Here is an 11113-nt window from a genome sequence, read left to right on the forward strand (position 1 = left end):
TGGGAGCATCAGTGCATATATTTTTCTATGGCCAGTTGCAATCGACTTACGCGTGCAAAAAACAACGTTGTCCCAGAAATATGCTGCACCTAAATATGCACACACTTGTGTGACTCCGGCCTCACTGACAGGGATCCTGGGTACGAGATCCTTGTCTATAAGGTTTTAGGGGTTTTTCAAGTTCTAGAATGACAAGTTCTACAACTTTGGCCGGTGATACGCTTCCGTATTTTGGACACCATTTTCTGTCCGTAACACAGAAGTGCGTCCTGACCTGAGCTCCAAGCTTCATAGGAATGTATGCTGCTCTGAGTTCATGTCAGGAGACCCGCGGTCAGGCCTGGGCGCATTTACATATTATGGAGGCAAAACGGCGGCCAAAATACATTCGTGTGTCACCAGCTGTTCTCATATATGTGTGTAATTACTCACCGCTTTCAAGATCTCTGCTTGCTGTCAATGCATGGAAACATTCTTATTTACATCTTACAGCCAAATGTTTGCTATAATTGTATCCAGTCTAGACAATGCTCTGCAAGCTAAATCCATCAGCAACGTTTGTTACAATGTATCAGTACAGCTACAGTACATAGTTCATGGGGATTAGCACATAGAGGATTGTCTAGACTGAATTAACTGTAACAAACTCTCAGCGGTGAGCAGGGCTAGTTCTGTACAGGTGAGCTTTGTTCCATCCTTTACTGCTGTTGCTTGTAAATCTTAGATAAGAGATCATAATTTGCAGCCGCAGTCAAGATTAATTTGATTGCAGCCTCACAAAAGTAACTGCGGTAGTAACTAGGGAATAATTTGCTTATCGGGAGGGGGGGTACAATCACTAGATCCCACGGATCCCGAAAATGAGAATCCAGTGCATCCCTGAATGACTGGATTCAGTGGCTGTCACACGTACACTGTCACTCCATTCGTTTCAATGGGACCACTGGATGAACCCTTTAAATGCCATGATGTACATTGATCTCTATATACTGTCCCTCTGTGCACACTGCTCTGCCTTTGTAGTGTGGCCAGGTAACAGGAATGTCTGGTGGTATCTTCCAATTTGCCACTTTTTCTCAAACTTATTATCTGGCTGCATGCACACCGTATTCCACATCGGCGCTAAAAAGCACCTTAGTCGAACCGCCGACCGTGACCACACACCATTAACGTTACAGACACACAAAAAAAAAGCTTAAAGTACAGTTAAACCACCTGGAGAAATGTTGATACCTGTGAGTTGTTTTTGGTTTTTTTTCTCACTTTTTGATGTTTTTTTTGTGACAATTTTTCTAATGGCGGCATAAAAAGGCGCCAAATACTTATTCAGTAACTCTAATGAATCTTCTTCTGTCTCCTTGTTGCTATTGCAGCCCAAGAAGCTTGGTCTCTCACACTTCAGTAACCTGCGCAAGAAGAAGTTTGACGACTCCACAGACTACGTATGTCCCGTGGACCTCAGCCCCCAGAAGAGTGACTTCAAGACCCCCAACAACAGTTCCATCAAAGACATAGACAAAATGGAGCAGGTGGGCAGACTAATCTGAGGGCATCTGCATTTTGGCATCTTCCTCACCCCTCATTGTCGTCTGTGTGTCTCTAACCACGCATCGCCTCATAACCCATCCAACCATCACTACCAGCATGGCGTCACCCAGAAGACAGACTCTGCCCCTAATATCTGTATATTGCCAAGCATGGCCTGGAGTGGGCGCTGCCTGTAATCACTGACACTTTGCAGATTTTATACAGATTCTTAATTTATCCAGAAGTATTTATCGTTGTGTACATACTCGCTGCTGCGCAGACGGTCTATTTTTGTGCTGTATAGTATAAGGAAACGAGCGGCCGTGTAAAGGTGTTACACTGTCAAGAGGACGAACGCAATGCTGATCAGATCCGAAAAATAAATGAACCTGATTATTACATTATGTGGACCTTCCATCTCATCAGAAATGTCCTACTCTTACCATTATGATTTTTGAGTCATGTATGTACATATGCACCCACACTGCTACACTAGTATTATTTCTGGGGTGCCCTAAGGGAGGTCTTAGTACATGGAAACACTCTAGGTCATTCATTAAAAGCTATATATTTTTCTGCCTCCACTAGGGGGAGCTCACTAGTCAATGGAAGCTTTATAAATCCCTATGCAGTGAGCTCCCTCTAGTGGTAGCTGCAGGCAGACTGCATTTTATGATGTAGCTTTGTGGAAATTTGGTGCTCCTTATCAGAAAACTGACAAAAAAAAAATCACAGAAAGCGGCCATATACTAATACAGGACGGCAGGTAAAACACCACATCCCTCAACATGCAGACAGCCGTATGGATGAGTAATAGTTGATTGTGGGGGTCTGCTGCTGATCCCTGGGCCCCTCAGTTTGGACAGCGCTGTCAACATTGCAGCTGCGCAGCTTGCTACTGCATGCACAGCCCCCCTTGAATTTGATAGGAGCTGTACCCGCAGTACCAAACTAGACCACAAGAATACAGATAGCACCCTCTGCTTACACCATCTGCACTTACAGCAGTGCCTGGAGTCAGCTGATCACTGGGGGTCCCAAGTGAAGGACTCTTGCCGATCAACTATTGATGACCTAACCGAACGAGAAAGTAGATCATCAATAGTAAAAGTTAAAACGCCCTTTTAAATGTGAAAGACATTTTTTTTGTAGTATCTTTCTTGCCTTGTAAATAGATGAGGGTCCGGCTAACATGCAATTGCGCCATTTTTGGTGGGTTTAGTTTCTCCAGCGTTCATAGGGCAGTTAAAATGACACATGGACGTTGTTCTACGGTCGGTGCGATGACGGTGATACCAGATTTATAGAGATTTTTAATGTTTTTCTATTTTTAAAAACTAAATATTTTTCTTATACAAAATCACCATATTCGGAGACCTGTGACTTTTTAATGTTTTTGTTGATTGGCCGTGTCAGGGCTCGTTTTCTGCTGGGTGAGCTGTAGTTTTTATGGTTAATTCATCTTAATGATCACTTTTTATTCAAATTCTTTGGGAGGCGGGATTTAAGAAAAAAAAGCCCAATTCTGGCTTTCCATCTTTTTAGCATATAGGGATGAGCTGTAATACAAGACGCAGCCCACTGTGTGGCGCTGTTTCTATATATATATATATTTTTTTTAAAGGAACAATTGTTTCCAATCTCGTACAACCTCCTTAAATGGGGTTTCCTGGCTATTTTTATTGATAAACAGCTGATTGGCCGGAGTTTCCAGTGGCGGACCCCAGCCGATCAACTATGATAACCTATCTTGAGAATAGGTCATCATCAATAGAAATTGCCCGCAAACCCCTTTGGTGAAGAGATCTATACGCAGCTGGAAAATCTAGATTTGCTGTGCAGCCTTAGCGTTTGCAAATTGGCCTGGTTTTTGAAGCTGCACTTCCCATGAGCCTTTGCAGGAGTGTCACAACAAGCCGCATCTGTCTGAATTGTGGGCTGCAGTTTGCACTTCATGTGTGATGTCTGACCATTAACATTGTTTCTGCTTGCCGACTCCTCCCATTTGCCTACATGTATGTCATCTGTCCTGCAACTATGGTTGCGGTTCTGTCATGGTCGCGCACTATGGAGACAGCTATGCCAGTTCAGACTAAGGGCAGCTTCACACGGGCGGATGCACAATTACACGCGATTCAGCACAACCTGTTTGCACTATAAACAAGATCTTTTGCGCATGTATCGGCATATTTTACTGCATTTTTATGAGCTCGCAGGGTGTGTTTTTTTTGCGTGCGGGACACAACCACGGCCCAATTTAAATGGCTGTTTAACCTAATTAATTCCAGATGTGTTCTTTTCCCAGCGGAATTGCACAGCATATTGCGTATTGCGCACCCCCATCAACTTCTATAGAGGCTTTTGGTGTGCGCTCTCTATTCTGGGACGTATATGTGCTATGGATGGCACCAAATTATGGGTTATTGCGCCTAGATCAGCGCATTTTGCTGTACTTTATTGCTCTGCTAAGACCACTTACATCGCGGCGATCCTGACAGCGCCATGCTAAAATAGGCTGGGCAGCCAACTTGTAAGCGGGTGAGTTGACACGCTAGGCCCAGGTGGTTTTAATTAGGCCTGCAAAATCATGCAGTTTGCCCCACACTCAAAATGCGTGTAGAAAAACGCCACATGTGCAGGAACCTATTGAAGTGAATGGGTTCTATATGCTGCGCATTGCGGGCGCAGATTTTGCAGCCACAAATGCGCTGTATGAGACTGCTTTAAAATAGGGCATGCTGCTTTTTTTTGCGTGACCAAAGTGTGCAGGGAAATTACGCTCTCTTTTCTCCTTAGGGAGAGCACCTAGATGGTGAGTGAGGAGACTCAAAAGGCCATTCACGCTCCTCTGGGTAATATGCAAATAAGGGAAATGGAATACTTCCACAGTGCCACCTATTGGATGGCAGCATTTCTTCAAGCCAAAGTTAGACTCTTTATACAAGCCTTGTAACAATAACTGGGAATTAAAAGCAAAGCCAGACTCCAAACAAGTCTGGCTTTGCTTTTAATTCCCAGTCATTGTTACAAGGCTTGTATAAAGAGTCTAACTTTAGCGTGAAGGAATGCTGCCTTCCAATAGGTGGCACTATAGAGGTATTATTCCATCTCCCTTATTTGGGAAATTACGTACGTGAACAAGCCCATTGAAGTTCTGTTTACTGCGTATTGCTTGCAAATTGTGTACACAAAGACGCCCGTGTGAAGCCTGCCTTACTTTACCCTCTGCTGTGCATAGACTTCATACATATGCATCTGATGCATTTATCATCATTGGTATACTATAATGTGTGATGCCCCCTGATGGACAGACACTGTACGGTAAGTGAGTCTTTTGCTGTGTGCGGTGCATGCCTTACTGTTGCAGTTTGATTGTGAACTTTCACCTTCCTCCATATTTATGAGGTCACTGACTGATTTTACAGATGGTGCATTCAGAGGGGATGGTAAAGCAAATAGGGGCTTTTTCTGAAGGCATTAATAACCTTACAGTAAGTATTGAATTCTTTCTCCTTCCCACTAAATAACACTGACTCAGGGGAACTCTGCTCATGACCATGTGTCTTCCAGAGGCACCCCAGTCTTCATAGTTGGACTCCTAACAATCCTGGGTCTTAGTTATCACAACCCCCAAGAAGAGAAACTGGCTGTTTTATCAATACAGGACGCAGCCCTGCTTGTCTTCTGGTTGCTGAGTCTTTGGGTTCGTTCACACTGGGGAAAATTCCGCAGCATTTCCACATAAAAACCCTGTCAAAATTCGCAAATTTTGACCAGGAATCGCTTGCATATTCGCAGCTGATTTTAGTAGCTACATCGCTCCCCTCACTTCAGTGCTGTCAAAGCACCCTCTAGTGAACCGCTGTTCAAGTGATTCCACTTCTGCATTACCTGATCAGCGACTCGGCGCTCACTAGATGCCTCTGTGCGACTGATTTCTGGTCAAAAGCTGAAGCGGTGGTGCCGATTTTGACAGGTTTTTTTAATACTGCGGAATTTCCACTACATGTGAAGATACCCTTATATCCAAAGAAATGACAAGCCACATTTCACTGAGCTCTCAAGGGTCCCTTAGGGCCATTTTACATGGGCCGATAAAGCGTTCAGATTCCCGCATCCAGCAAGAATCCGAGTGATTGGCCTTCAGTATAATTGCCCCAACTAAATGACTAATGAGAATTTGTACACTTACCATTTGTCATTAAAGGGCCACTCCGGGGACTTTTTTTTTTCCATTCATTACTTTGCTTCGATAGTTTTTTTTGTCTGAAACTCCTGGCCTCTTTTTCCACAGATGCCCGTGTGATCTCAATTCTGACCAACTAAGATCTACTTGGGGTTATGGGTTCAGTTTCTAGTCAGTTTCTCATCTATGTGATGCTGTTACATGGATCTACCACAGAAACTGCCTATAGGGGGATACAGACATTAGTGATGGTGATCACACGGCTCCTGTCACACAGTTATAATAGAGGAGATCACAGCTCATCCTCCTGACTGTATACTTATGGTTTGTAGCTTATTTAGGCGACTATAGAAGGCCGAATGGTATAATCTTAACTAATACTTGGCTGATGCATGATGGGATTGATTGTAAGCGAAAGTAAAAAATCTCAGCCTCAAGATGGTGCCTGATACGTATCAGACAGGGGACTGCACTGCAGGAAAGTGACTGGAATACACAAAAGAGTCCTGCAGAGTATGACAGGAAATCAGGTGAGGGGAGCAGGCATGAAAAAATGTATTTTCACTGCAGTGGCCCTTTAAGTTTCTGCAGGCATAAAAACTGAACCACGATCGATCTGTATAAACAGGCAGCCGCTCATCTATGAATGGTGGCCTGTTTATCATGAATGGAGGCGAGTGGGCCGGAAAGATCCCTGGCCCATTCCACCTGCATTTACTAGCAAAGATCGCTCCTGTGTAAAAGCAAAAGACCGATTATCTCTGGGACAACAGTCTGGTATCTGCTCCCGACTGGTCGTCCGTGTAAGAGGGCCCCGACTCATCGTGATGTTAAAGGCAGAATTCTTCTCTTATATACACCTTATTTCAGTTAGGTCACCTGACACAAAATTTACAGCTGACATTTTTAATGAAACTTTTGTCACATGACTGTCCACCCACACCAACCGGCATGTTTTTTTTTTAAAAGGTGATTAACCTATGGGTACAAGCACACGGGTGACCTAAATGTTGCCAATCTGTTCTATCTTAAAGGGGTTTTCTCCAGAACTCAACTATCAATGACTTATCAAGATAGCCACCTGGGACCCCTGCTGATAAGTTGAGAAGCCAATGTGTTTCAAGAAATACACAGCTCCATACACACTGCAGTGGCTCAGCATCGTATTGCAGTTCCCATTCACATGCAGTACCATCCCACGCCACTGCATTGTGTATGGAGCTGTGTGTCTCTGGCAAAAGATTTACATTCTACCAAAAGAGCCACTAAGTCTTATTTTCAGGGATGTCTTATTATACTTACCTAGCAGGCTCTGTTAGGGTCCCTCCCGCTTCTCTCCGGAGCTATGACGCGCTTCTTGCAGTCCTCGGCAGCCCACAAAAGATTGGTTCATCGAGAGCTGCATTGATTGGCTGAGCAGCGGTCAAAGAACCTATCACAGCCATCGCTACCTGGAGGCGGGATTTATGAATTGGATGAGCCACAGCATTGATTGACCAATTCATAAATCTGTTTCCGCAACGTGAACAATGCAGTGCTCAATGAACCAATCACAGCCATTGCATTGGTTCATCAAGTGCTGCATTGACTGAGAGCTAATCAGAACCAGTGCTTCCTGGAGGTGCGATTTCTGAATCCCGTAACCAGGGAGTGATTTTCTGTGGGTGCCCGTGGACTGCAGGAAGCGTACCGGAGCTCCAGAGAGCAGTGGGGGGGACCTGGACCGAGCCTGCTATGTAATGTATTCCTTTTTTTAATGTAACGCAGCTAGGGCTTATTTTCAGGGGCGGGGTATGTCCCAGGGATCAGCGAGGGTCCCAGGTGGTGGATCTTCATTGATGGCTTATCAACAAAAGCGTCATCTGCACTGCTTTTATACAAGTTCCCGGAAGGTGTATTCTACACCGTATTTATGAAAGAGGTGAATATTTACAAGTGCTGATAAGCTTAGTGAATGTGCCAACAAAACGGCGAAATGTGCCAAAGTTTTACGAAGTTTACGAAATAGATGCATCGGGCCAGGAAACAGTCAATAGAGGAGGCGTAAGAAGCTGAGATGTGCCACAATATATGCTAGATGTGCCAAAATCGGAATTTTTTTTTACTTCGGTCAAAACTGAGGAGATTTTTATACTGAGTAGCTGAGCGAAAAATGTCTGACCCAGAGCAATGCCAGCGCCAAAATGGTGAGAGATGCACCAAAAAGAATGTTTAGAGCCAAAAATTACACACATGTGCCAAAATATAATAGCTTTACATGAGGATAGATCACCAATAGTTTGGCTGATAATAGCGTCCGGTTCCCTCGGCGCTGGGCGGGACGCGGTTTCTTGGTACCCAAGACAACGTTTTTAGAATGTCCCCCTTCTTGCTCTGTGAATTGTACTAGGATTACTGTCAGATGGGCTATCCTGCACTAAAGGGGGTCCGGCGCACTTAGGGTTTGTGCTCTTCGGACCCCCGACACCTGCAGTATTAGCAACAGCTTGGTCACAGCATGCATTGGATTGTACAAAAAAAACAGACAGGCCCTTCTCAATAGTGGAATAGGTGGCCACCTTGCCCTCCTTTAGCTCCTCCTGGCAATGGCTTAGAGCACGTATCTACTATATCATGGTCATAGACATGCATAAGTGCAACTAATAGAGACCTGTTCCTCCCGCCATCAGAGCAATTTCCTTTTTCATCCCCTTTTTGCTGTATTTCTATTGTTCCCACTCCTGCTGGATGCCGCAGTCTATAAGACCTATGTCCAGATGTATCAGTCGTTAGCATTGTGATAATTACAATGTACTAAAAGGGCTATTTCACACAAACACATTTGCGCACGCAATATGCAGTAAATAGAACCCATTGATTCCAAAGGATTTCGTTCGCACAGAAAACATATGCAGCATGCTCTATTTTCATGCATATATTAAACTAATTTAACTGAATTGCCCATTGAAATTATTGGAGCATGCTTGCGTGTTTTTTGTGTGCGTGCAAACGCACAAAAAATAAAGTGAGGCAGGTTTCACACAATCAGATTTGAACTGTGGATTCTGCGGGCTTTGTCCGTGTGGTCGATACGCGGTAGCTCGCAGGCAATCGATTGCATTGCTAACGCAGTTCCGAACACATTAGTGTGTTAGAATTGCGTAATAAGCGAGTGTAAAAAAAAAACAAAAACGCAGCATGTTCTTTTTACCGTGGATATCCGCAGCATATAGCCCCTCTTTCTTTATGGTCATGTATATACCTGCAGCCCATAGTAAATTGCGTATCGGCTGCGAGTATTTGCGTGACCGCTTAGCGATGGCACGAGACATATAAACTAAAAAAAAAATAGGTGTATGGTGCATGACCGCCTGCGTGAGTATGCGGTCATGCGCAGTACAATTTCGCAGGGTCACAGCTGTAATCCGCTAAGCCTGGCCCAAGGCCAGATTCACGTAATTGTATTTGCGCAAATATTTGCGCGCGCAATACGCAGTGAATAGCATCCATTCCAATGAGTTCATTCACAAACGTGCCATTGTGTCACGCAAAAGAATATGCAGCATGTTCTATCCTCCTGCACATTTGGTAATAGAACATATGAAAGGAATTAGACTAATTAGCCATTCCAATGTACGGGACCGTGGCTACATAATATTTTGCGCACAAAAAGTAGAATAAAAACACAGATGTGCGTGCAAATACACAAAAATACAGCGCAAATGCGATATGCTCTCGTGAATCTGCCATATTTGCACCATGGGCGTTGCTCATTTGTGCGCATGTGCGTGTATTACTGTACGCAAAAAATACATGCAACCCTGCTCCCATGCATTGAAATGGTCACTTAGCATAATTAGTCAAATATGTGCGCGCAAATGTGCAAGAAAATAGCGCATGCTGAACTTATAACTAATTTGAGTTATTAGAGCGTTGAATGTCAAGTTGACATCTGCTACAGCTGTAGTATGGCTCCTTGGCGCTGGCATCCAACCTGTGGCCCTCCAGCAGCTTCAGAACTACAAGTCCCAGCATACCCTGAGAGCTGCACTGATCTAAGGGAAATTGGCAACTACTCGTCATCTCCTATGATGTACTGACCCTGCACCCCTGTCCTCTTTATCACCATACTGACTGTTTCCATTGCAGAACATGCTCAGTCAGGATGAGCTCCTCAACAACTACAGGTTTCTGTCCAATTACGACTCATGGAGATAGCGTCCCGCGTCCCGGTGTAAGTACAGCCCGAAGGAGCGACCGTCCAAAGCCAAAGACCTGACTGGACTGATTCAGTTGGAAATCCCGATGAGTTCTTATTTATTTGGTCGCCATGGATTGTGGATCACACACGGCCATGACGGATAAAGCATTTTGTTGGGAGGGGGGGATATTATTTAAGGGTGTAAATTTTTTTAAAAATGTATTAAAAATTAATATAAAAAACAATTCCGAACCGACTTGTATATAATATGAGGAAATGATCTGCTCTGTAAGTATTACATTGTATTTACTGACTCTTAAAGGGAAGGACACTTTTAACAACCACTGTTAAAGGAGATCAGAAAATCATGGCTGCTTTCTTGCTATAACAGCGCCACTTTGGTCCATAGGCAGTGTCTGGTATTGCAGCTCAGTCCCATCCAAACGAATAGTGATGAGCTGCAATTCCAGACAGAGCCTGTGGACAAAAGTGGTGCTGTGTGCCCACTCCTATGCTTTTTAACAAGTCTTGTTTATGGCAAACCTGACAATTGTGAAGCCGTATAAATAAGGTCTCTGGTTGTCAAAAAGGAGCTTTCCCTTTAAGTGGAATATTGTTTGGGTTGTGTCTTTTTTCCCCGAGTGTTATATCCTTTAGGAACTGTTTTGTATTGGCTGCTCTCCGATATTAATACCTCTCATGAAAACACAAAATAAAATATACGTATGGATTAAAAAGTTGGAATTGTGATTGAAAAAGAAGTGTCTAAAAACATTTTCAACTTAAAGAAGACTTATGTCCTTGATCAGCTGCGCCGGCTGCATAGCTGGGTAGCCTCGGCCCGGCCCCACTAACCATCGCAACTTATCTCTGTGCTCCTCTGTCTCCTGCACCAATCACCTTTGGATTCAGTTCTTGGCAGTTGGATCATGTAAGGTCACTTTCACACCTGCATCGGGGATTCCGGTTTCCTGCTCTATAGCCGAATGGCTCTGTCTTATGACGGAACTGAACGGACCCCATTAACTATAATGGGGTCTATTAGGTTCCTACCAAGCTGCCTGGCATTTTACTAGAAGAAACAGCGATGCATTCAGCGCTTTTTCTTCCAGTATTTTGTGCCGGTTCTGCGATGCAACCTCCAACCGGGTGTCCCAACACAGATGTGAACCCGGCCTCACGCAAGAGTGGAGCTGTTTCTAATTTTATGCAATCTCTCT

General features: G+C 44.1%; 1 protein-coding gene across 12 annotated transcripts in view; it reads left to right on the top strand.

Annotated features, from left to right (window-relative positions):
- Window positions 1-10622, top strand: part of PPFIBP2 (PPFIA binding protein 2) — a 157141-nt gene extending 146519 nt beyond the window's left edge. For 6 of the 12 annotated variants that reach the window (XM_066583271.1, XM_066583276.1, XM_066583277.1 and 3 more), the window contains 3 exons: window positions 1374-1529; window positions 4953-5018; window positions 9842-10621. In XM_066583271.1, coding sequence (XP_066439368.1) covers window positions 1374-1529; window positions 4953-5018; window positions 9842-9910 — 291 coding nt within the window. In that variant the 3' untranslated portion in view covers window positions 9911-10621. Of the gene's footprint in view, window positions 1-1373; window positions 1927-4952; window positions 5019-9841 lie in introns of those variants that run through there. The other 6 variants (XM_066583274.1, XM_066583270.1, XM_066583273.1 and 3 more) reach the window with 3 other exon arrangements.
- Window positions 10623-11113: the final 491 nt, after the last annotated feature.

The sequence above is a fragment of the Eleutherodactylus coqui genome, chromosome 11 (genome assembly GCF_035609145.1).
Source record: "Eleutherodactylus coqui strain aEleCoq1 chromosome 11, aEleCoq1.hap1, whole genome shotgun sequence".
Classification (NCBI taxonomy): domain Eukaryota; kingdom Metazoa; phylum Chordata; class Amphibia; order Anura; family Eleutherodactylidae; genus Eleutherodactylus; species Eleutherodactylus coqui.